Source organism: Puma concolor, chromosome E2 (genome assembly GCF_028749965.1).
Source record: "Puma concolor isolate L17-30 chromosome E2, mPumCon1.1.hap2, whole genome shotgun sequence".
Lineage (NCBI taxonomy): Eukaryota > Metazoa > Chordata > Mammalia > Carnivora > Felidae > Puma > Puma concolor.
In genome coordinates, this window is record NC_141681.1 from 60,269,682 (window position 1) to 60,297,036 (window position 27,355).

General features: G+C 43.0%; 2 protein-coding genes across 9 annotated transcripts in view; one reads left to right on the forward strand and one right to left on the reverse strand.

The window, feature by feature from the left end:
* NLRP13 (NLR family pyrin domain containing 13) overlaps positions 1-27,355 on the reverse strand; it is a 112,831-nt gene that overhangs the window by 45,252 nt on the left and 40,224 nt on the right. For 7 of the 8 annotated variants that reach the window (XR_015245074.1, XR_015245073.1, XR_015245072.1 and 4 more), the window contains one exon: positions 4,549-5,715. The exons of the other annotated variant lie outside the window; for it this stretch is intronic. The gene's annotated coding sequence lies outside the window, so the exon portion shown is untranslated. The remainder of the gene's footprint in view (positions 1-4,548; positions 5,716-27,355) is intronic. 8 annotated transcript variants of the gene reach the window in all.
* On the forward strand, positions 1,016-27,329 carry NLRP8 (NLR family pyrin domain containing 8). The gene is given in 12 exon segments (XM_086688682.1): positions 1,016-1,307; positions 2,500-2,574; positions 4,423-5,403; positions 5,406-5,982; positions 6,587-6,615; positions 7,496-7,505; positions 8,325-8,495; positions 10,670-10,837; positions 13,521-13,685; positions 20,819-20,989; positions 23,089-23,259; positions 26,711-27,329. Coding segments are annotated over 12 exon segments (2,985 nt in total). The 3' UTR covers positions 26,886-27,329.

A 27,355-nucleotide genomic window follows, 5' to 3' on the forward strand; every position in this document is an offset into this window, starting at 1 on the left:
ATATCAGGAATTGACAGAATCCAAGAGTGGAGGTGAAGGTTGAGTGCTAATTTAAGGGGAAGTTGTCATCCACAGGGAACTTACAATTATCCAGAACCATTGCAGTGAATTAATTGAAGGTGATAAAACTTTGGTACCTTAAATACATAATGACTTAAAGGACATATGCAGGAAGTTCTCAGGTGATGGGGATGAGAATTAAAATGTGGTGACAAAAATAACTCAGAGAAGTAATTGTATGTGAGCAGCAGGTAGACCAAGAAGTAAGCCCCTCTCCCACCAGTGACTTCATTGTTTTCTTTCTTCTTCTCCACATTCCACTTCTTTCCCATGATAACCATGATGGAAGACAAGAACAGGATGAGACAGTGGAGGAAATGAATGGGGAGGAACAACACACCTTTGATTCCAGGCGCTTTTTATACATTCCCATTGAGTCTCTAAAATAACTGAGGTATAGATAGAAGCCCCAAATAAGTGTTAGCTATGATGTGCCAGGCACTATCCCAATTGTACCTGTAGATCTGTCTCTTTGAGAATCCTCACAACCCCATGAGCAGGTAGGCTCTGATCCCAAGATCAAAGGTGAGAAAAGAGGCACACAGAGATCCTGTAATTTGGCCAGTCACCTTGCCAATATGTGGCATTGAGAATAAAAACAACCAAGTGGATTTGAGTCTAAACACTAGGCCTGAGCACTGGATGTGCCCCCGGGTTTTTCCACAGGACAGAGAAACTTGGGGGGAAGGAGGTAAGATAGTATCTGGTACACAGTATGCTCTATAAAATATGGATTTGATAAATTTATCCTCTTGGGTGGGTTTTCATTTTCTTCTATTTTCATGTCTCCACAGGTCTGGTCTGTTCTCTCTTCCAATTAGTTGTCTTTGTCACTGGCACTAAGGTTCTAGGTCTTGAGAGAAAATAAGTGATGTGAATCAGAATTCTAGCCCTTTTTCCTGCTCTTCCTCCTGCTCCGTCTTCTTCCTCTCCTTGTTATTTGTTCCCATCCTTGATGTCCTCTGCCTCCTCCTCCTCCTCCCCTTTTGAAAATGGGGTCATGCTGTACATGGTCTATTTAAGCAAGGAGGAACTACAAAGGTTCAAGCAGCTTTTAGTGGATGAGAACCCCAGACCTGGCTCTGTCCAGATCACCTGGGACCAGGTGAAGACAGCCAGATGGGGGGAGGTGGTTCATCTCTTGATGGAGTACTTCCCTGGACGACTGGCTTGGGATGTGACTCGTGACATCTTTGCCAAGATGAACCAGACAGAACTGTGTCTTCAGGTACAGATGGAGCTAAATGGTAAGTAATAATCTGGTATAAAAATGGGGATGGGTTTCAGTGCTAAAGAACCGAATACTTTACTGGCCATCCATACTGAATCAGAAGGCAAACAGTGGAGTAAGATGATGACTGAGTGCAAAGGCAAAGACCATCATATGAGCATATTGACAACAACAACAAACTTAACCAGCTACTGCTTATTTAGGACCTATCTATAGCCCATTTTCATTACTTATAGATCCCATGTTTGTGAATCTTCCTACTCACTAAAATTTGTTTGTAACTCCGAAATCAATAATGGTGGCACTTTGATGCTCATTTACAGACATGCAGGATGGAGGACAATTGAATGCACATGTTCCCAACTGCAGACGAACAAAGCAATACTCTGCCTTCTTACCTGTGTTCCCATCCTGCAAACGAGTGTCTTTTCCACCATCTATTTAGTGCCACTTTTTTGTGTGTTTTTGTGTATTTTGTTGGTGCCATTGCTGTTGAACCTGATCCCCAAAGCATAGTGGTGGAGTGCTATTTGGTGTCCTAAGCACAAAAGGGTCGGGACATGCCTTACAGAGAAAATACATGTGTTGGGTAAGCTTCATTCAGGCATGAGTTATAGCACAGTCGAATATGATGTCTTTAAACAAAAACAAACATAGACCATGGTTATGGATTGAAGAGTCAAAAATGTGTAGACAGAGGCTATAAGAAGGTATCTCTGTATTCACATGGGAGCAGTATTGGCTAATTGAATGTTCACAGTAATTTTATAGAACATAAATGGCATGAATAAGAAGAATCAATGACTATATGTGTATATTTGTATATATATGATTATGTTCATATACATATAAATCTGCACATAGATTTATACAAATACATCTATATGTGAACATACATATATATTAAAGTCTGTATATATTTTATATACACATACACGTGTGTGTGTGTGTGTGTGTGTTTGTGTTTATTTCTCCCTCTGTGTTTGGCTAGGCTATAAATTTGTTTTTGAACACCTTCCTCAGTACATCCTAAAACAGCACCATTTTCTCACTTCCTAATGGCATGATGGGGTCAAGACAATGTTCTTCTCCCTGGACTAAGGTGGTGAATTGTTGCCCCCATCCTAAAAGATCCCATCCCCTACACATGGCTTTCCCTGTCCTGTCAGTCATTCCAGTGGAATATTCTCCTTCCCTGTCTGTTCCAGACATTCTACCCAGACTGGAGCCAGCAGACGCAAACCCAAGAGAAATGCCAGTGAATATGGAGGAAAGAGAATCTGGTATGTGCTGGCATCGTGACAAAGCCTGGAGGAACATAGGCTGTGGGTTAGGGTGATAAGCTCAGTTCCTGAAGCAGGGCAGATTATAAATGAGTAAGTCAGCATCTCTTCTATGAATCAGAACTTAAGAAAAAAGAGTAGTTGGGGACACACATAACTCAAAGTCCAGCCACCAGCCCAGATGGAGGCAGGGGCCCCAGCTACATACTTGAGACATCGCTCTGTCCTTCTAGCTCCCTCTTCTTTTGTGGGACCCAGTTTCAAGTAGTGTCTCCTGCCACAGTGGCCATCTTGACCACCAGCTACCCTACACATACATTGTACCCACTTAGCATCAGCAGAAAGAGGAGTATTTTCTCATTTCTCCAGCACTCATCCTAGAACTGACTCATCTAATGAACTGAGGTCCCAAGCTCATGAATGAATGATGTGATGAAATGCTCTGGTTGGTTAAGACTGAACCTTCAGAGAGAGCTTGGTAATAGGACCAGCCCACAGCCCAATTTAACAAACTGGGGCTGCAAGAGGAGGTTTCCCTAAAGAATCATGGTAGTGCTCCTGCCAGAATGGGAATGGTTGGTAGGCAGACAAATACAGCGCATCTCTTATTCCGTCCTCTTCTTCATTCCACCATCCTGGGCCATCAGAAGTCAGATTCTACAAAGAACCCAAATTATTTTTGTGTGAATTGAGTTTGTGCTTCTCAGTCAGGTTGTGTGAAGAGACGAGGTCAAAAGGAACCAAGAGCCCAAGGCCAGCATTCTTACCTGCCGTGAAAGCATGTAGTAAGCGGGATGTGGGTTTCCCAACTCCAGCCTTAGCACAGTTAGATTTCACCTGTTCAACAAACACTGGAGGGCTTATAGTTCTGACACCACAGTCTGAGACAGAGTCATAAACCCTATTTTATTTTGGAGATGGCAGGCTGGAGGCTGAGATTCTGTGACTGGCTTACCCTCATAGAGCTAACAGGTCCATAGATCTTGAACTTGTAGTAAGCTTCCTTCTACCCATCAGCTGGGGCTGGGGGGGGAATGCAATTGTACCAGACATCATGTCTAATTTGTAAAGTTTCCTGTTGAGGAGAGGGGAGAGAGAGAGACAGTGAGAGTGAGAGTGAGAGAGAGAGAGAAAGAAAGAAAGAAAGAAAGAAAGAAAGAAAGAAAGAAAGAGAATCACATGATCACATGTTGGGATGAAGGTTGTGACAGATCCTGTTAACTCCTGACCCCATATCTCATGTGCTAACAGAATCCAGTTTCAATTAGGGGTAAAATGTGACCAGCCTTAAGGGAAATATTTTTTCCACACTCCCTTAAAATTGGGGTTAACCATCTGACAACTCTAGGCCATGAGATATAATTAAAAATCTCCTGAGTTCATGAATTTGTACTGATAAAAGTAGACATGAGCTGTTAGTATGTCCCTCCTCCCCACTATTTCTGCTTTGAATACAAATGCCATAACCAACTACATAACAATAACATAGCTACAATAGCAGTGTCTTATTCATGAGGCAAGAAATATGAAGAATGGGCTCATAGAAATGTGATGTTACTTGGCCCTGAAGCTTCAGAACCACCAAACCGATTTCAACATCTCTACACCACCCTCCCCATATTTCTTTAATAAAAAGCAATCCTTGTTCTGTTTAAGCCACTTCAAGTGGACTCTCCTGTTTACTTGCAGCTTCTAAAATTTTGCAGTGCTCTCCAGAAAAGTGCATGGCGTGTGCAGGTGTCTTGTGGGGCTTGATGTAGGCATCAAGGTTAGTTTTCTTTTTGTTCAATTAGTTCTTGCAGATAACCCTGATGTCGTATCTGTATTTCTCCCATCCTGCTCATCTAGATAAAATACAAGAGTACAAACTGCACGTGATCGATGAGTGTTCCACAACATGTAGCAAGACCACTTGGCCTGGGAACCATGTAGACTTCTTCTACCAAGAAATAGAGAGACACAAGAGGTTCGTACCATGTCTGTTTCTTCCCAGAAGACCTCAAGGGAGACAGCCCATGACTGTGGTCCTACAGGGAGTTGCTGGTGTTGGAAAAACAACCCTAGCTAAAAAGGTGATGTTGGAGTGGGCACAAAACAAGTTCTACCCCCATAAGTTCTGGTGTGCTTTCTACATCCATTGCCGGGAAGTGGCCCAGGTGGCCAAGCAGAGCTTCTCGGAGCTGATTGCCCATAAGTGGCCAGGGTCAAAAGCTCTTATGTCCAAGATTATGTCCAAACCAGACCAACTTCTGCTCCTCTTTGATGGCTTTGAGGAGGTAACATTGACCCTCACAGATAGACCAACTGACCTGAGTGAGGACTAGAGCCAGAAATTGCCTGGGTCTATCCTGCTGACCAGTTTGCTGAGCAAAAGAATGCTTCCTGAAGCCACTATACTGATCACTCTGAGGTTCACGTCTCGGAGGAAACTTAAGCCCTTCCTAAAACAGCCCTCTTTTATAACCCTTACAGGGTTTGGTATGGCAGAAAGAGGCAAGTGTTTCAGGACCTATTTCGGAAACAAGAGGGAAGCTGATGAAGCCTTGAGTTTTGTCATGGGAAACACGATTCTCTTGTCCATGTGCCAGGTCCCTGTGGTTTGCTGGATGGTGTGCTCTTGTCTGAGGCAGCAGATGGAGAGAGGAGCAGATCTCAGGCAGGTGTATCCAAACGCCATGGCTCTATTCGTCCAGTATCTGTCTAGCTTATTTCCCACCAAGGCTGGAGGACTTCCTGGCTACACTCACCAAGAACAGCTGAGAGGTCTGTGTTACTTGGCTGCAGAGGGTATGTGGAACATGAAATGGGTGTTTGACCCAGAAGACCTGGAGCCAAGCTGGAGGAGACCGCCATTGCCACTTTTCTCCGTGTGAATATCTTTCAAAGGGTTGCAGGTGACCAAGACTGTTACACTTTTGCCTTCATGAGCTTCCAGGAATTCTTTGCTGCCTTGTGGTACGTCCTCTCCTCCCCGCAAAGACTCAGAAATTTCCAGGTGTTGGACAGCGTTCACGTCACGCGCCTGATAGCCTACCCCGGAAGAAAGAAAAACTATCTCGCTCCGATGGGGCTTTTCCTGTTCGGCCTTTTAAATGAAACATGCGCTTTAGCCGCGGAGAAGTCATCCCGAGGCAAGCTGACCTTGAGTAACAGAAAGAAGCTGTTGGAAGTTGCAGCCCTGTCACATGAATTTGGCCCCCCAACCCCACACCACGGCGTCCCACAGCTATTGTACTGTCTGCATGAAACCCAGGAGGAGGCACTTGTGAGCCAGATCCTAAATGATTGTCAGAAAGCTGCTTTGACCATCAGCAAGGTCAAAGACATGCAGGTGTCTGCTTTTTGTCTGAAGCACTGTAGACACCTGCGGTGTCTAGAACTGACCATCACCCTGACCGTCACCCAAGTGTCCACACCCCACCCAGAATCCCTCTGTTCCACTGAGTGAGTGCTCTCCTCTCTGCTTGGGCAGCCTGACCTGTCCAGGGACCTTGCCTGCGGTCCTCCCGGCATCCAGGGCGACCACCTGTCCTGAGGCGGTCCCTTACACAAGGGACTTTCCATTTTAAAACCAGGACAGGAGGTGCTCCCAGGATGCAGATTTGCATGCTAAAACCAGGAGAATCCTGGAGAAGCAAAGTGATTTGTTTACCTTCTTTATCTCTAGTCTGCATCCCCTCCCCCACTTCTACATGGGGACATTGCATCTGTCCCCCCTACTTCTGTGTGTCTCTAGCTCATTAGTCTCTAGGGAGGTGCTGTCCAATGGAAGTTTTCTGTGAGAGTGGAAATGCACCATCCAGTAAGTGAACCACTAGCTACGTGTGACTACTGAGCACTGCATTTAAAAAAATTTTTTTTAATGTTTATTTGGGTTTTTTTTTGGGGGGGGAAGGGTAAGAGAGAGAAGAAGACATAGAATGTGAAGCAGGCTCCAGGCTCCCAGCTGTCAGCACAGAGCCCAACACAGGGCTCAAACTCACGAACTATGAGATCATGACCTGAGCTGAAGTTGGAGGCTCAACTGACCAAGCCACCCAGGTGCCCCCTGACATGGCATTTTTCAATTTTATTTCATTTTGGGGCACCTAGGTGGCTCAGTTGGCTAAGCATCCGATTTCGGCTCAGATCATGATCTCACAGTTCATGAGTTTGAGCCCCACGTCAGGCTCTGTGCTGACAACTCAGAGCCTGGAGCCTGCTTCCGATTCTGTGTCACCCTCTCTCTCTCTGCCCCTCCCCTGCTCACACTCTGTCTCTCTGTGTCTGTCAAAAAGAAAGAAACACTAAAAAAAATTTTTTTTAAGGTGAGAAATTTCCTTTGTGTTGGTGAGTCTGTTGATAATGTTTGCGGGAGTTCTTGAAGGGAGTTGGTATATTTATCCCAGCTTTTTTGGAGCTATAATTGATATATAACATTGATATATGTTTCAGGTATACAACATAGTGATTTTATATATGTACACATTGCAAAATGATTACCATGATAAGGTTACTTAACATATCGCTCATCTCACATAGTTACAATTTGTGTGTGTGTGTGTGTGTGTGTGTGTGAACTTTTACAATCTACTCTCTTAGTGACTTTCAAATATATAACATGGTAAATGGTTTGCATGCTTTGACTACCTGTATCCATTCCTCTCCCCACTCCCATACACGGAGTTGGTATTATTTTGATGTATTTGTATTTAAAATGGATATGAAACGTACATGGCTTTATTTAATGGGATTTTATTTTAAACAAAAATTACATGCTAGTGTAAGTATTCCAAACTTTTCTTTTTTTTCATCTAACAGGTCTTAAAAATATTTTTTAAAAAATTTTAATGTTTATTTATTTTTGAGAGAGACAGAGACAGAATGCGAGTGGGTTACGGGCAGAGAGAGAGGGAGACACAGAATCGGAACCAGGCTCCAGGCTCTGAGCTGTCAGCACAGAGCCTGACGCGGGGCTCGAACCCACGAGCTGTGAGATCATGACTTGAGCTGAAGTCGGACGCTCAACCCACCGAGCCACCTAGGCGCCCCAGTCTTAGAAATATTTTAATATCTGTGCACACTTTCTTTAATAGTGGTTCTTCAACGAGGTGTACTAAAGTCTCCCAAAAATAGGTGTACTGGAGATAATTATAGCAGTTCCCCCTTCGTATGCTTGTGGATTATTTCCAACTATTTAATACAAACAGCATGAAACAAAATTCCTCATAGGCATCTCTTGGTCACCCTTTCTGAAAAAGATTGCATGGGGGGAAACGAAGGGGGAAATCAGCAGGTGTTTCCAGAGCCACACTACATCACATGTGAGTCTAGCTATGGAGTTTCCTCTCCTGCACTCACCATGCCAAAAGAGACTAATATTCCCTTATTCTACACAGGGTTTTTTTTTTATTTTTAATAACAGTTTTATAAGCAAAGAGTAAGACTAGAGAATGCAGATATAATTTAATCTCTGCCTCCATATAAATCCTAAGTGGTTAAAACAGCAACTCTCTTCCTTTCTAAGTCATGGGGAAATACAGGTACCTTTCTTTACCTAAGGCTACAAGTCTTCCTGGAATAAAATGCAAAATCTTGTAATGGTTCTTCTGGGCATTTTTTTTTTTTAAGTGCGGGAACCTTACTGGAGTCATAAAGGGTCTGTGGATCACAACCAAGGTAAGGGAACACCAGCCCTGGGTTTACAAGTGGGTTTGCTCAAGTTTAATCTCTGACGACAAGCCACAGGGTTTTTTGTCTCTTGCACACAGACCGGAAAGCAGCGATCAGTGTTTTCTCTGGTGGCGAGACTTCTGCTCCATGTTTTGGACACACGAGAGTTTGGAGGTCCTGGCTGTGACCAACACTTTTATGGAGACTGATTCAGCGAGGCCTCTTCATGCAGCTCAGAGACACCCTTGGTGTCCACTGCAAAAACTAATGTGCGTATAACACGGACCCTGGTTGGAGGGAATTCCATGGAAACAGTCTGCTTCCCATCCCGTTTTTCTTCCCCTTCTCTGCTCACATAGACTTGCAGAAACACCCATGTTTATATTTTTCCCCCTTCTAGTTGTAATGAGGCAGAACAAACAGCTCTGTGTAAGTTTAAGGTGTGCAGACTAATGCTCCCTCTCTCTCTGCCTCTCCCCTACTCATGCACTCTCTCTCTCTCTCAAAAATAAATATTTTTAAAAATTAAAAAAATACACACATCACCTTCTAGAGTCACCTTGTAGAGTTACCTTCTAGAGTTAGTTTAATTTTTAAAAATTAAAAAAAAATACACACATCACCTTCTAGAAGTTATATTTTTTTCTTCTTTGTGATAAGAGGGATCTGCTCTCTTGGCAACTTTCAAATAGACCAGCCAGTGGTGTTAACCACAGTCATCAGGCTGTACGTCATGTCCCCAGTACCGGGAAGCTTGTACCTTTTGACCACCCTCACCCAATTCCTCCACCTCCTGCCTCTGACAACCACAAAAACAGATCTCTTCCTGAGCTTTAGGGTTTGTTGTTGTTGTTGTTGTTGTTGTTGTTGTTGTTTTAGGTCCACATATCATGAGATCACTTTTCTGTTAAGACATACAAATGGAAGGGCGCCTGGGTGGCTCAGTCAGTTAAAGGTCCAACTTCAGCTCAGGACATGACCTCATAGTTTGTGGGTTCAAGCCCCGTGTCAGGCTCGGCGCTGACAGCTCAAAGCCTGGAACCTGCTTCTGATTCTGTCTCTCCTTCTCTCTCTCTGCTTCTCCCTTGCTCATGCTCTCTCAAAAAATAAATAAATAGTAAAAAAAAATTTTTTTTTGTTTAAAAAAACATACAAATGGAGTAGGCTTCCCCATTTCACAGATGAGCGAACTGAGGCACAAGATGATACAGCTGATATGTACTTAAAACATGGATTTAATCTGGACATCTTGTCTCCAGGGTCTGTTCTCATAGCCAGTACCCCATGTTCTTGCTCCCTGTGCTTTTCAAAACCTAGAAACCCAGTAGCTCCTCAAAATTCCTTGAAATAGCCCACCAGACATTATGTGACTGCCCCTAGCCAGCATCTGACCTATTTTCTCTGCTGTTACTATAACGATTATTATTAGCTCCCACTTATCGAGTGCCTACTGTACATCAAGCACCGTGCAGTACCAATTACAGGTGTCGTGTATGTTAATTCCCATACCCATCTTACGGAGAAGGCATCCTTCACTCTCTCTCTCGTGGACTCGAAACTGAAGTTTGGAAGGTAAGGGATGTATGTAAGTTCACCCAACCAGGGAGGCCAAGCTGAGCTGAGAACAACCTGGTTCAGAGCCCTGGACCACACAGAAAGGCTCTCACATGTGTATAAACTAATTGAATGTAGAACTGATTAGCAAATGGGCATGTGTTGGTCAAAAAGTACAAACTTACAGTTAGAAGATAAGTTCTGGGGATCTGATAAGACAGCATTGTGACTGTAGTCAACAATAACATATTGTAAACTCCAAAGTTGCCAAGAGTTGATCTTCAACGTTCCCATCATAAAACAAGTAATGATAATTTTGTAATGGGATGAGGGTGTTAGCCAATGCCAAGGCAGTAACCATTTTGCAATATATTAATGTATTAAATCAACACATTGTGCACCTTAACTCATACATTGTTATGTGTCAATCACATCTCAATAAAGCTGGAGGGGCGCCTGGGTGGCTCAGTCAGTTAAGCGTCCGACTTCAGCTCAGGTCACGATCTCGCGGTCCACGAGTTCGAGCCCCGCGTCGGGCTCTGGGCTGATGGCTCAGAGCCTGGAGCTTGCTTCCAATTCTGTGTCTCCCTCTCTCTCTGCCCCTCTCCCATTCATGCTGTGTCTCTCTCTGTCTCAAAAATAAATAAACGTTAAAAAAATTAAAAAAAAAAAACGCTGGAGGATAAGAAGGACTAATTAGCCACCTTGACTGTGGTAATGATTTCATGAGTGTATTATATATATATATATATCCAACACCAAATGATAATCCTTAAATACATGATAGATGTGTTTACTGATATATCATTTATACCTCAGTAAAGCTGTTTTTGTAAAAAGAACTAATAGCCGATAAGATCTTGTAACTAGGTGCTGCTTACTTCTCCAGCTTTAGACATGTGAATCCCTCCATGTTGAATGAAGACTTCTTCCAAGTTTTGATTGAAAACCGGTATATGAGACACTTGGAAATACAAGGCACAGAAGTGAGATGTGAGACCACGGAGTTTCTGTGCACAGCCTTGAAGTACCCACAGTGTTATCTACAGCGTCTCAGGTAAGACAAGCCTGGGATTGAGAGAGACCCAGACTGGTTTTCTGGAGGTGGGATTACATGTGTGGTCTGCCTGCCATCTTTCTTTCGATCTAGTTTTTTTTTTTTCCCAAGGTGTACAATATGATGATTTGATATACACACACGTTGAGAAATAATCATCACCATCAACCTCACCTAGTTACCATTTGGGGGAAGGAACATTTAAGATCTCCTCTCTTGGCAAATTTCAAGTATATAATACGGTGCTGTTAACTACAGCTGTATATTAGATCCCCACAATTCACACATCTTACAACCCAAAGACCATCTTCTCCCCCTTACCGCTACACTCCTGACCTTGGCAACCACGATTCTACTCCCTGGTTCTACTTTCACTCAACTTTTCACACTCTACAGTTTGACCATATCCTAGATATGTCTAAGATACAAGACTAGAGCCTCCAGTGGTGAGCTTGACTCCCCTCATACTGGCTTGCAAGAGGTGATTTCTAAGAACACAGGAGTTTTGTGAGCTGATTTTCTTTCTTTTTTTTAATTTGTTCATATTTGTTACAACCTCTTAAAGCACAGTGTGACTTGAGAACTACATTTCCACTCACAAAACTTGAGGAGTTACTTCTCCAACAGCTTTACAATACGCCTAAAGCAGGCTTATAATTTCGCTACTCTAAACGATGCTCTTCTTTGGAAAACAAGCCCTATAAGTCACTCTCATCAAGTTGGTTCAGTTTAACACACTAGTTTCTAGAGGCCTGGTACATGCAGTTGATAACCACAGGGGACAGAAGATTTAAAAAATAGATCCTAGGAGGTGAAGGTTGTTCTAACCAAGATTTTGCTTTTAAACATCAAGGTATAGTTCAGAACACTTCAGTGACAGAAACATTTGGTCTTACTTGATGGCTAACACTTTAGACGATGCAGTTCACATTGGGTTACATACACCTTACGACGAATGTTACCTTGTCCTGTTAAGAGCAGCTAGCATGGCACTAGAAAAGAAAAACCAGCTGGGCTCTAGTTTCTATGCATGATTTTCAAACGCCATTATTACAAAGTTATACAGACTTACAATTAAATAAACTATATGAAAAAAACAAATTTAGGGGCACCTGGCTGGTTCAGTCAGTAAAGCATGTGGGGTGAGTTCAAGCCCCATATTGGGCATAGAGCTCACCAAAAAAAGAAAAAAAAGAAAAAAGAATAATAGATTATCAAAATTCATCACCTCCTAATTTCTTTACTATACTATTATTGATGCCAGCATTCAGCAAACTTTTTCTATAAAGGTCCAGATAAGTATTTTCAGCTTTGTGGGCCATACAGTCTTTTGTCATGACTTTTCAACTCTGCCGTTATAGGTCTAAAGTTTCCATGGCCAATATGTAAATGAATAGGTATGGCTATGTTCCAATAAAACTGTATTATTATTAAGTTGTTAAGCATCTGTGAATAATACAAGTTATTAATAGCTATTATTAATAATTTATTAAAAATTTATTAATAACTCTATTCACTATATAATTTACTAATATTTATTATGGGCACAGGATTTGAATTTCATTTAATTTCCATGTGTCACAAAGTATTGTTCTTTGATCTTTTTTCACCATTAAAAATTTTTTTTTAATGTTTATGTATTTTGAGGCGGGGAGAGGGGTAGAGAGAGAGAATCCTAAACAGGCTCTGAGCTATCAACGCCGAGCCTGACATGGGTCTCAAACTCATGATGTGAGATCATGACCTGAGCCAAAATCAAGAGTCAGACACTTAACAACTGAACCACCCAGGCGCCCCTAAAAAGTTTTCTAAATTCTTAGTTCACAAGCTGTACGAAACCAGGTGGCCAGCCAGACTTAGCCCATGGCCATAGTTTGCCAACTCCCAGTATGTGTTTCTGAGGTTGTTGCATTTGTGTGGTGGGGTGCTCCTGCACATCTCTCCCCAACTGTGCGTCCAACAACTTGACGTTGGTAGCTTGAAATCAGCCACTGTGGGAGCATTCACACTAGACATTGGTAGACATTGCACATCAGGGCTTTTGTTCTCCAGAGTCAATGGCTGAACATCTACCAGCACCCAAGTGCTCAGCATCCCGACCAGTCTCTCTGTGTGTGACGCTGAACCGACACAACTTGAGCAGTCTCTTGTTTCCATCTGCCAGCTCTGCTCCTTCACACCTGTCAGAGCTGAGTGGAGCCTGGATAATCTCGACATTTAACTGAAACAGGCTCAGGTGGCCAGACTGGAGGTAGGGCAGCACAGTAGTTTGGTAGCGATCAACTTGAGATGGAAACCTAGCTTGGCAAGATGGCAGGTGCGTGACATGGGAAGACTTGTCTCGCATGACTGAAATCTCAGTCCTTCATCTTGAAGATTGTTTGTCAGATGAATGTAAAAAGAAGCTGTATTTCAAGGGCTGAATTGAGTCCCTGCTTCATAGTTACAGCCCAGATGCAAGACCATACCAGTTGGGTCTGACCCCAAGTGTATATTATTTGATCATCTGTAACGAAGATGCTGAATTCGGTACAAGCTTTCCTGCTGGAAAGGATGGAAGTAACCCCTGGAGTCACTCTGTGTGAAAAACAAGAATGTGAGACGGTTCATGGGATCTATGTGTCTACATGGGTACAATTTTCCCCAGGGGCTCAGGCTGGGCATTTTTCTGTGGCCTCCATAGCCTGGAAGACTGCTCACTTAACCCTAAAAGTTGGATTGATATTGCCAGGCATCTCAGAAGTAACATACACTCAAAGACACTAATATTAGGAAGTAGCTACCTGGAGACATTTGGTTAATATTACCTGTCCGTGGCCCAGCTGGAGAGGCTGTCATAAATCTTTCTGTTATTGTCATGACTGCTGTTCATTTGTGTGGTGAACTGAGTGCTTCTGGGAGAAAAGCAGTCATGGGGGAATGTGTGCCAACTTAAGTCTGGTGACTGATATAATTACGTAGACAGGTCCATGAGGACAGACCAAGAATGTCTCCATAAAAGTACACATTTATACCCAAGACCCTGGAATACATAATTATAGTGAGCCTGATATATCTGTCATCTAGTTTATGAACTAGAGGCTCACCAGTATTATTTTCCTTCCTCACTAATTGTATTGATTCCTGCCCCCCCCACCTCATGATAGCTACCTCGAATTAGGCTGATCAGGCCCCCCACACATGTATTCTTAAACTGAGCACCACACAGTTTTTCATTGCTTTGAATTTCACATAAGTGGCCTCAGCTTAGTATGTGTTCTTTTTCTGATCAACCAACACTTTCGTGCTCAGTGGTTTTGGAAATCTATTCACCTTCACTACTGGATGATCACGTGTGTGTGAATATGCACCATCTACTGGCCACTGAGGTTTGGGCTGTACACACACACACTGTGATGAATGCTCCAGCAGTAGGATCTCTGGGTTATGGACAGCGTCCGTGTTCCATTTTACCTGCTTGTTTCCAGCATCTCTGCACCTGTTTGCACCCTCTCCAGCAGGTAGCCACCAGTTCCCAGAACTCCAGTCCCTCATCCACTGCTGTTACCGTCCATCTGTCTTCTCCTTACTGTTTTTTGCCAGTCTGCCGAACAGGAGGTGGTACCTCATTGTTCTCACTTGTATTTCCTTCATTACTATGAGAATGTTTTCATGACCTTACTATTCATAGCAGACTATGAATGCCTGCTCATGTCTTTAAAATGCATCTCTTGGGAGGCAGGAAGATGGCAGCATAGGAGGACGCTGGGCTCACCGCGTGTCCTGCTGACCACTTAGATTCCACCTACACCTGCCTAAATAACCCAGAAAACCGCCAGAGGATTAGCAGAACGGAGTCTCCAGAGCCAAGCGCAGACGAGAGGCCCACGGAAGAGGGTAGGAAGGGCGGCAAGGCGGTGCGCACTCCATGGACTGGCGGGAGGGAGCCGGGGCAGAGGGGCAGCCTGCCGGCCAAGCAGAGGCCCCGAGTCTGGCTGGCAAAAGCAGAGGGGCCAGACGGACTGTGTTCCGACAGCAAGCACGACTTAGCATCTAGGAGGTCATAAGTTAACAGCTCTGCTCGGAAAGTGGGAACGCTGGAGGACAAAGGGAGGGAGAGCTGCTGAGCCCCCGGACGACAGAGCTCAGTTTGGTGGGGAACAAAGGCGCTCGCCAGCGCCATCTCCCTCGCCCATCCCCCAGCCAAAATCCCAAAGGGAACCAGTTCCTGCCAGGGAAATTGCTCGCTCCGCACAAACACCCAACTCGGTGCTTCTGCGGAGCCAAACCTCCGGCAGCAGATCTGACTCCCTCCCGCTGCCACAGGGCCCCTCCTGAAGTGGATCACCTAAGGAGAAGCGAGCTAAGCCTGCCCCTCCTGCCCCCGTGCACCTTGCCTACCCACCCCGGCTAATACGCCAGATCCCCAGCACCACAAGCCTGGCAGTGTGCAAGTAGCCCAGACGGGCCACGCCACCCCACAGTGAATCCCGCCCCTAGGAGAGGGGGAGAAGAAGGCACACACCAGTCTGACTGTGGCCCCAGCGGTGGGCTGGGGGCAGACATCAGGTCTGACTGTGGCCCCGCCCACCAACTCCATTATACACCACAGCACAGGGGAAGTGCCCTGCAGGTCCTCACCACTCCAGGGACTATCCAAAATGACCAAACAGAAGAATTCCCCTCAGAAGAATCTCCAGGAAATAACAACAGCTAATGAGCTGATCAAAAAGGATTTAAATAATATAACAGAAAGTGAATTTAGAATAATAGTCATAAAATTAATCGCTGGGCTTGAAAACAGTATAGCTGACAGCAGAGAATCTCTTGCTACAGAGATCAAGGGACTAAGGAACAGTCACGAGGAGCTGAAAAATGCTTTAAATGAAATGCAAAACAAAATGGAAACCATGACGGCTCGGATTGAAGAGGCAGAGGAGAGAATAGGTGAACTAGAGGATAAAGTTATGGAAAAAGAGGAAGCTGAGAAAAAGAGAGATAAAAAAATCCAGGAGTATGAGGGGAAAATTAGAGAACTAAGTGATACACTAAAAAGAAATAATATACGCATAATTGGTATCCCAGAGGAGGAAGAGAGAGGGAAAGGTGATGAAGGGGTACTTGAAGAAATAATAGCTGAGAACTTCCCTGAACTGGGGAAGGAAAAAGGCATTGAAATCCAAGAGGCACAGAGAACTCCCTTCAGACGTAACTTGAATCGATCTTCTGCACGACATATCATAGTGAAACTGGCAAAATACAAGGATAAAGAGAAAATTCTGAAAGCAGCAAGGGGTAAACGTGCCCTCACATATAAAGGGAGACCTGTAAGACTCGTGACTGATCTCTCTTTTGAAACTTGGCAGGCCAGAAAGGATTGGCACGAGATCTTCAGTGTGCTAAACAGAAAAAATATGCAGCCGAGAATCCTTTATCCAGCAAATCTGTCATTTAGAATAGAAGGAGAGATAAAGGTCTTCCCAAACAAACAAAAACTGAAGGAATTTGTCACCACTAAACCAGCCCTACAAGGGATCCTAAGGGGGACCCTGTGAGACAAAGTACCAGAGACATCACTACAAGCATAAAACATACAGGCATCACAATGACTCTAAACCCATATCTTTCTATAATAACACTGAATGTAAATGGACTAAATGCGCCAACCAAAAGACATAGGGTATCAGAATGGATAAAAAAACAAGACCCATCTATTTGCTGTCTACAAGAGACTCATTTTAGATCTGAGGACACCTTTAGATTGAGAGTGAGGGGATGGAGAACTATTTATCATGCTACTGGAAGCCAAAAGAAAGCTGGAGTAGCCATACTTATATCAGACAAACTAGACTTTAAATTAAAGGCTGTAACAAGAGATGAAGAAGGGCATTATATAATAGTTACAGGGTCTATCCACCAAGAGGAGCTAACAATTATAAATGTCTATGCACCGAATACCGGAGCCCCCAAATATATAAAACAATTACTCATAAACATAAGCAACCTTATTGATAAGAATGTGGTAATTGCAGGGGACTTTAACACTCCACTTACAGAAATGGATAGATCATCTAGACACACGGTCAATAAAGAAACAAGGGCCCTGAATGAGACATTGGATCAGATGGACTTGACAGATATATTTAGAACTCTGCATCCCAAAGCAACAGAATATACTTTCTTCTTGAATGCACATGGAACATTCTCCAAGATAGATCATATACTGGGTCACAAAACAGCCCTTCATAAGTTTACAAGAATTGAAATTATACCATGCATACTTTCAGACCACAACGCTATGAAGCTTGAAATCAACCACAGGAAAAAGTCTGGAAAACCTCCAAAAGCATGGAGGTTAAAGAACACCCTACTAAAGAATGAGTGGGTCAACCAGGCAATTAGAGAAGAAATTAAAAAATACATGGAAACAAACGAAAATGAAAATACAACAATCCAGACGCTTTGGGATGCAGCGAAGGAAGTCCTGGGAGGAAAATACATCGCAATCCAGGCCTATCTCAAGAAACAAGAAAAATCCCAAATACAAAATCTAACAGCACACCTAAAGGAAATAGAAGCAGAACAGCAAAGGCAGCCTAAACCCAGCAGAAGAAGAGAAATAATAAAGATCAGAGCAGAAATAAACAATATAGAATCTAAAAAAACTGTAGAGCAGATCAACGAAACCAAGAGTTGGTTTTTTGAAAAAATAAACAAAATTGACAAACCTCTAGCCAGGCTTCTCAAAAAGAAAAGGGAGATGACCCAAATAGATAAAATCATGAATGAAAATGGAATTATGACAACCAACCCCTCAGAGATACAAACAATTATCAGGGAATACTATGAAAAATTATATGCCAACAAATTGGACAACCTGGAAGAAATGGACAAATTCCTAAACACCCACAGCCTTCCAAAACTCAATCAGGAGGAAATAGAAAGCTTGAACAGACCCATAACCAGCGAAGAAATTGAATCGGTTATCAAAAATCTCCCAACAAATAAGAGTCCAGGACCAGATGGCTTCCCAGGGGAGTTCTACCAGACGTTTAAAGCAGAGATAATACCTATCCTTCTCAAGCTATTCCAAGAATTAGAAAGGGAAGGAAAACTTCCAGACTCATTCTATGAAGCCAGTATTACTTTGATTCCTAAACCAGACAGAGACCCAGTAAAAAAAGAGAACTACAGGCCAATATCCCTGATGAATATGGATGCAAAAATTGTCAATAAGATACTAGCAAATCGAATTCAACAGCATATAAAAAGAATTATTCACCATGATCAAGTGGGATTCATTCCTGGGATGCAGGGCTGGTTCAACATCCACAAATCAATCAACGTGATACATCACATTAATAAAAAAAAAGAGAAGAACCATATGATCCTGTCAATCGATGCAGAAAAGGCCTTTGACAAAATCCAGCACCCTTTCTTAATAAAAACCCTTGAGAAAGTCGGGATAGAAGGAACATACTTACACATCATAAAAGCCATTTATGAAAAGCCCACAGCTAACATCATCCTCAATGGAGAAAAACTGAGAGCTTTTCCCCTGAGATCAGGAACATGACAGGGATGCCCACTCTCACCACTGTTGTTTAACATAGTGTTGGAAGTTCTAGCATCAGCAATCAGACAACAAAAGGAAATCAAAGGCATCAAAATTGGCAAAGATGAAGTTAAGCTTTCACTTTTACAGATGACATGAAAAATCTGATAGACTCCACCAGAAGTCTGCTAGAACTGATACATGAATTCAGCAAAGTTGCAGGATACAAAATCAATGTACAGAAATAAGTCGCATTCTTATACACTAATAATGAAACAACAGAAAGACAAATAAAGAATCTGATCCCATTCACAATTGCACCAAGAAGCATAAAATACCTAGGAATAAATCTAACCAAAGATGTAAAAGATCTGTATGCTGAAAACTATAGAAAGCTTATGAAGGTAATTGAAGAAGATATAAAGAAATGGAAAAACATTCCCTGCTCATGGATTGGAAGAATAAATATTGTCAAAATGTCAATACTACCCAAAGCTAACTACACATTCAATGCAATCCCAATCAAAATTGCACCAGCATTCTTCTCGAAACTAGAACAAGCAGTCCTAAAATTCATATGGAACCACAAAAGGCCCCGAATAGCCAAAGGAATTTTGAAGAAGAAGACCAAAGCAGGAGGCATCACAATCCCAGACTTTAGCCTCTACTCCAAAGCTGTCATCATCAAGACAGCATGGTATTGGCACAAAAACAGACACATAGACCAATGGAATAGAATAGAAACCCCAGAACTAGACCCACAAACGTATGGCCAACTCATCTTTGACAAAGCAGGAAAGAACATCCAATGGAAAAAAGACAGTCTCTTTAACAAATGGTGCTGGGAGAACTGGACAGCAACATGCAGAAGGTTGAAACTAGACCACTTTCTCACACCATTCACAAAAATAAACTCAAAATGGATAAAGGACCTGAATGTGAGACAGGAAACCATCAAAACCTTAGAGGAGAAAGCAGGAAAAGACCTCTCTGACCTCAGCCGTAGCAATCTCTTACTCGACACATCCCCAAAGGCAAGGGAATTAAAAGCAAAAGTGAATTACGGGGACCTTATGAAGATAAAAAGCTTCTGCACAGCAAAGGAAACAACCAACAAGACTAAAAGGCAACCAACGGAATGGGAAAAGATATTTGCAAATGACATATCAGACAAAGGGCTAGTATCCAAAATCTATAAAGAGCTCACCAAACTCCACACCCGAAAAGCAAATAACCCAGTGAAGAAATGGGCAGAAAACATGAATAGACACTTCTCTAAAGAAGACATCCGGATGGCCAACAGGCACATGAAAAGATGTTCAACATCACTCCTTATCAGGGAAATACAAATCAAAACCACACTGAGATATCACCTCACGCCAGTCAGAGTGGCCAAAATGAACAAATCAGGAGACTATAGATGCTGGAGAGGATGTGGAGAAATGGGAACCCTCTTGCACTGTTGGTGGGAATGCAAATTGGTGCAGCCGCTCTGGAAAGCAATGTGGAGGTTCCTCAGAAAATTAAAAATAGACCCACCCTATGACCCAGCAATAGCAGTGCTAGGAATTTACCCAAGGGATACAGGAGTACTGATGCATAGGGGCACTTGTACCCCAATGTTTATAGCAGCACTCTCAACAATAGCCAAATTGTGGAAAGAGCCTAAATGTCCATCAACTGATGAATGGATAAAGAAATTGTGGTTTATATACACGATGGAATACTACGTGGCAATGAGAAAGAATGAAATATGGCCTTTTGTAGCAATGTGGATGGAACTGGAGAGTGTGATGCTAAGTGAAATAAGCCATACAGAGAAAGACAGATACCATATGGTTTCACTCTTATGTGGATCCTGAGAAACTTAACAGAAACCCATGGGGGAGGGGAAGGAAAAAAAAAAAGAGGTTAGAGTGGGAGAGAGCCAAAGCATAAGAGACTCTTAAAAACTGAGAACAAACTGAGGGTTGATGGGGAGTGGGAGGGAGGGGAGGGTGGCTGATGGGTATTGAGGAGGGCACCTTTTGGGATGAGCACTGGGTGTTGTATGGAAACTAATTTGACAATAAATTTCATATATTGAAAATAAAATAAAATAAAATAAAATGCATCTCTTTTAAGCATACATTTTTGAAGCTTGTGAAGGGCTGTCTCTCCCGGGCCACCCTGGTGCCCATTATGTATTGTTTAGTCATTGGTGGTCTCCTTCCCATCCTTGTAAATCCCTATTGCTGTTTTCCTGACCCACATCTCCTCTACTCCCCTAGCCTCACAGGAAGGCTGATAACCTCTCCTTTAGGACTCGGAAGCCCTAAGGGGTGGTTACAGAGGTGTGATGACACTTTCACACTGAAAAGGACACCCCAGATGGCCATGTTCCTCTCTCAGTTTGGGACATGCACATGAATGAAATTGCATCCCATCTGTGTCTTTCTGCCCCACAGGTTGGAGAATTGTGACCTCACGCTGCTTTCTTGTACAAGTCTTATTTCTTCCCTCAAGAGAAACGAGAACCTGACCCATCTGAGCTTGGCAGAAAATGCCTTGAAGGACGAAGGAGCAAAACAGCTTTGCAGTGCCTTACAGCACTCTTTGTGCCCTCTACAGAGGCTGGTGTGAGTCCCAGAATGTCTTCTTTGAGACTGCCTGGAGTATAACAGAGTGATTGAGGAAGCCGTGCATGTGTGCATGCGTGTGTGTGTGTGTGTGTGTACATGCACTGATCTCTATCATAAATTCTTTTTAAAAATTTTTTACGTTTATTTATTTTTGAGAGACATAGAGAGACAGAGGCATGAGCAGGGGAGGGGCAGAAAGAGAGGGAGACACAGAATCAGAAGCAGGCTCCTGGCTCTGAGCTGTCAGCATAGAGCCTGACATGGGGCTTGAACTCACGAACCGTGAGAACATGACCTGAGCTGAGGTTGGATGCTTAACTGACTCAGCCACCCAGGTGCCCCTATCATGAATTCTTTAAATGATTTCCCTTAGGTGTCAGGATGTATGATACTCTGACTTATAACATAAAAAATATGTATTTGATCTTTGTCCCTGTTTCTGGCACAGAGGTCCCCAAGCCCTTGGAAATACCTAAGTGGTGAGAGCCATAAAGTCATCTTTTATTATGTTAATGAGGTGGCTTGTGGACAGTTCCTAAGGATGGAGGCTTGCTGCCCCAAGGACCAGCCTTGTGATGAGTGGGTTAGAACTTTAAGTCCTATGCCCTGACTTCTGGGGAGAAGAGAGGAGAGGAGAGGCAGGTGGAACCAGCCACCCATAGCCAATGATTTAATTAGTCATGCCTACATAATGAAGTCTCATAAAAACCCCAAAGGATGGGATTTGAGAGCTTCTGGGTGGATGAACACGTTCAGATGTGGGAAGAAAGGCACACCTGGAGAGGACATGGAACCCCCACATCCTTTCTCCATGCCTGGCCCTACACATCTCTCCCGTCTGCTGTTCTTGAGTTCTAACTTTTTATAATAAAATGGTAATGTAATGAGTAAATGGGTTTCCTGAGTTCTGTGAGCTGCTCTGGCAAATTAACCAAATCCAAGGAGGGGGTCATAGGAACTTCTGATCTATAGTCAGTCGATCAGAAGCACGGGTAACAGGTGATTGGCCTCCAAGGTTGGAAGAAGGCACTGGAACCTTCAGTTTATAACCCACTGTTCAGAAGCACAGGTAATAGTCTGGACTCATGGCTGGTATCTAGGGAGGGGATGATGTAGGGGAAGCAGTCTTGTAGGACTGAGCCCTTAACCTGTACAATCTGATGATCTGTAGACGGTATCAGAAGTGAGTTGAATTCTTGGACCCTATTGACATCTAAGAATTGTTTATTAGTGTGGGAGACCACCCCACATATGTTGAAATTAGTCTCAGAGCACCAATGCACAGTGCTTTTGTCTATTATTAATAGAAAATAAACTCAGATGGTCTTCAACCATAAATTTTCTAGCTCATAAAACCAGAAATGAGAGAGTGGCACAAAATACCCCCTGAACCCATTACACTTTCAGCTTCCCCAAAAAGAAGCAGAAAATGGTACAGCTGCTTTGGAAAATGGTCTAGCTGCTCCTCAAAAAGTTAAATGTAGACCTAACACATGAGTCAGCAATTCCACACACAGGTACACACACGACAGAAATAAAAAACGTACAACCGCACCAAAAATTGTACACCGATGCTCATAGGGGCATTATTTACAATAGCCAAAAAGTGGAAACAACCCTAGTGTTTATAAGCTGATGTGTGAATGAAGAAGGGTCGGTGCATCCATATGATGGAATATTATTCAACCATAAAAAGGAATGACGTATTGACACATGCTACAATATGGATGAATCGTGAAAATATTATGGTAAATGAAAGATGCCATATTTTTTTTTTGAGATCCTGATTTCACTTCCTTCAGATTAATATCCAGACAGCAGTTGCTAGACTGGGGAGTGGCTGGGGGAAGAATCTGGGAATTAAAAGGGTACAGGGTGTTCCTTTTTGGGGTACTGAAAATATCCTAAAATTGTGGCAAACGTGCACCTTTGTAAATATACTAAATGACGTTGATTTGTACAATCTAAATTGGTGAATGATACAGCATGATAATAATATCTTGATGTTATATCCAAAAAAAAGTGGGGTGGGGGGCAAGAAAGGAATAAAATCTAAGGGTGTTTGATTGGTTTTCTTGACATGTGTTCCTTCGCAGGCTGAGAAACTGTAACCTGACCTCCGAGTGCTGTCAGGAAATGGCCTCTGCTCTGGATAAAAATAAAAATTTGAGAAGCCTGGACCTGGGTTTTAACAGTCTGAAGGATGATGGTGTTATCCTGCTCTTTGAGGCCCTCGAGAATCCTGAGTCTGTCCTCCAGATTCTGGAGTAAGTTACCCCCATCCCCTCCTTTGCAACGAGGACAATGGTCTGTAAAATTCTTAGTGGAATGCAGGATCCAGGTCTTCCAGGAAGTTTGTGTGCAGTGGTTCTGAAGGTGGTTCCTCAGACTGGGAACTTGTTCATCTGGGGAGTCGTTAGAAATTATTGCAGTGTTGGGTCTTTCTTGGTCTGTTTTGTTCAGCACAACTATGGCAAGGTGCATCTCTGACATCACAAATGGTGGGATTTCCTTCTTTCTTGCAGCTGAGTAATATACCATTGTGTGTAAACACCATGTTTTCTTTATCCATTCATCTGCTGGTGGGCATGCAGGCTGTTTCCGGAGGGTAGCTATCATGAGTAATGCTGCAGGGAATGAGGTGCAGGTATCTCTTGGAGATCCTGGTTCCAGCTCCTTTGGTTGAGTACACAGAAGTAGGGGTGCTGGGTCGCGTGGTGCTCTGGAGGCGGGCTCTCTTTGACCAGCATGCCCAAGTGGTTCCCTGGCATGGTACACTTGGAGTACCAATGTTCTAGGAAACAGTCTTCCATCCAGTAAAAGAAAGTGTATTTGTTGGCTGTGGACTAATGCCTGAGATAGCTGGCCTTCTGAAATCAACTTTTGTACTTATAAATTCTTTTCTTTACATATATATTTTTTCTTCTTCTCCTAAATGGTCTCTATGCTAACATGCACACTAGCCAAAGATTTGGCAAGATTCATCCTATTTTTAATGAGTATCGTGGTTAGATTAAGTATTTGGAAAAGATTTGGAAACGTCTCTTCTCTGGTGATCAGTGGATATGGGTGAAAGTGCTTTGCCTCTTTTCTGCCCACATAATCTGTTCTCTATTAGTATAATTTAGGTTTTAAGTCTAGATCATTAAAATCATTGTTTTACGTTACATCTCTAATTTCTTTCTTTCTTTTTATTTTAGAGAGAGAGGGGGAGGAGTAGAGAGAGGGAGAGAGAGAATCTTTTTTTTTCTTAGCTTTTTTTTTTAATTTATATATGAAATTTATTGTCAAATTGGTTTCCATACAACACCCAGTGCTCATCCCAAAAGGTGCCCTCCTCAATACCCATCACCCACCCTCTCCTCCCTCCCACCCCCCATCAACCCTTAGTTTGTTCTCAGTTCTCAACAGTCTCTTATGCTTTGGCAGGGAGAGAGAGAATCTTAAGCAGGATCCATGTTCAGCATGGAGCCTGACTTGGGTCTCTATCTCACAAACCATGAGATCATGACCTGGGCCAAAATCAAGAGTCAGACGCTTAATCAACTGCTTCCCCTACATCCCCTACATCTCTAGCTTCCCCTACACCTCTAATTTCTTCCCCTACATCTCTAATTTCTTAGGATATCCTGATAATGGATTTCACTTTTGTTGATAATTAGCCAGTAAAAAAAAAAAATTCATTGTTCATTGTAGCTCATGATTATTTTTCATTTTTTAAAGATTTTTTATTTTAAGTAATCTCTACATCCAATGTGGGGCTCAAACTCACAACCCCAAGATCAAGAGTTGCATGCTCCACCAACTGAGCCAGCCAGGTGCCCCACCAGCTCATGATTCTTTTTCTCCAGAAATTTAATCTTTGGGTTTTAAATACTGATTTATCTCTTAAATCGAGTGAAATACATTTTCAAGGATGAAATAGTGGCTGATGGGCATTGAGGAGGGCAGCTGTTGGGATGAGCACTGGGTGTTGTATAGAAACCAATTTGACAATAAATTTAATATTAAAAACAATAAATAAATAAACAAACAAACTTGAAAAACAAACGAACAAACAAAAAGAATGAAATAAATTTCCAGATGAGCATTTATGTAGTGTTCTCTAAGCCTTTGCTTGTGTGAGACTACTTTTCAAAATCTACTACTTTTCACTGATGGGCAGTAACTTGGCTGAGTATGAAATTCATAGACCCCTCTGTATCCCAAACTTCTTGATCTAAAAATCCCCTAGATTTCATTTTATAGAACTCTAGTCTTGTAGAAAAGCCATCGGCATCTTTATTTTTCCCAAGAAGAACCCAGACTTCTATTGCTTATTCTTTTCATTTTAAAAACAGTCCTCACATACCTGTGCGTCTTATTTATAATTAGAATTATTTTAGGGATGCTTTGCAGCTCTTGATCTCAGGATTGGTATGTTAGAGCCCAGCGTTGGGTGTGGAGATTAGTTAAAAATACAATCTGGGGGCATCTGGGTGGCTCAGTCAGTTTAGCATCCGACTTCAGCTCAGGCCATGATCTCATAGTTTGTGAGTTCAAGCCCCACGTCTGGCTCTGTGCTGACAGCTCAGAGCCTAGAGTCTGCTTCAGACTCTGTGTCTCCCTCTCTCTCTGCCCCTCCCCTGCTCGCACACACTCTCTCAAAAAGAAATAAACATTTTTTTATTTAATAAAAAATAAAAGCTTTTAAAAAATAATTAATTTAGAATGACTGGCCTCCTTCTGTCAAAAGGAAATGATTTAAGTGACTCTAAATGAGGTTAGGGAACTTTTTGGCTGGTGTGCACAGGGAGGACCAGGGACCTACCTGACAGAAAGAAAGTCAGGGCCTTTATAAACTAAGGCAAAGCTGAGTGATGCCCTTGTAGTTTTGGCTTGGGCAGCAGCTCCCAGCTTGTCATTTATGGGCTAGCAGAGATGCACAGGGCAGGGGAGGCAAGCACTCAGAATGAAAGCAAACAGTGCACGAGTAGGAGACACAGGGATCCCAAGGCCTCCTCTGTTATGTCTGCTCTGCACTGCTTATAATAGCCTTGCTCCTGGGGAGATTGTACTCCTTGTTCAAAGATGGGAGCCAAAACCACCCCCTTCCTGTACCTTTCTCTCACCCACGCACCACTTCCTCTTATATGTCTGTTCTGAATTTATGATACACAGCACTTCTGTGACTCAGCTCCTTTCTGGACCTGTCTCTCCCTTTTGCCATGAACACTGCCTGTGAGAGCAAAGGTATCTTTCTAGAATACTGAAACCATGCTCTTTGCATATATTTATCTGGTGACCTGCCTGCCCCCCACCACCCCCAATCAACTATGAGTTCCAGGAAGCCAGGGATGCGGTTTTCTTCATGGTTGTGTGCCTTGGTACACAGGTGGTGCTAAATAAATATTTTTTGAATGAACAAAGCTAATGCACAGTGACAATCAATTTCTAAAAGAGATTGTGTGGCTCCTCACTTCTTGGAGTTAGGACTTTTATAGCCTACCCTGGACAGCCATCCTAAACTACAAGAAAAAACTGACGCATCTGTAGCACGTACTTAACACGTTTGGAAGGAAATGCCTCATTCCAGGGGGTGTGATTTCCAGGATTCGGATTGGCTGAGCTCTCTGATGTGGGGTGTAGCCACCTGGCTATGATTTCCAGGGTTCGGATTGGCTGAGCTCTCCGATGTGGGGCGTGGCCACTTGTCTACTGTCTGCTTCCACCCCACAGGTTGGAAAGGTGCCTATTCACCTGTGTCTGTTGCCAGGCTATGGCCTCCATGCTCCTCCACAACCAGAGCCTGAGATACCTGGACGTGAGCAAGAATGACATCGGGTGCAGGGGCATACTGCTCCTGCAGGAGGCTTTTCAGCAGCACAAGTGGAAAGCGAGGGCTGTTTTGTAAGTCTCTGTTGGGTTCCCTGTGCAGAAAAACAACAGCCCAAGCAAAGCTCCTGGACAAGAGGGAAACTCTGGACCTAAAAAGCTATTGCAGCTGTTGCTGATTTTCCTCTCATTTCCTGGGGATTTATATTTTCCTGGTGCCTGTTGGGAACATTGGGCTGCACTCTCCTGTCGGATTTTAACTTCCTTCTGTCCTTCACCTTCCCTCCTTGTGTTAACTGAGTGAGTCACCACTTACCAGCCATATGACTCTGAACAAGTTCCTTTACCTCTCTGAGTCTCAGTTTCCCCATCTGTGAACTGGGATGGCGGCTTCCTCCATGGAGATGTGACGCCACAGCGTTCTCAGTCAGCGGTGGATTCTGGGTGGAGGTTGTAAGGGTATCTGGAGTTTTCATTATCCATTGCTCCATAACAAATTACTGCAAAGCTTAATCCCTTAAGGCAACACACATTAATTTTCTTGTAACA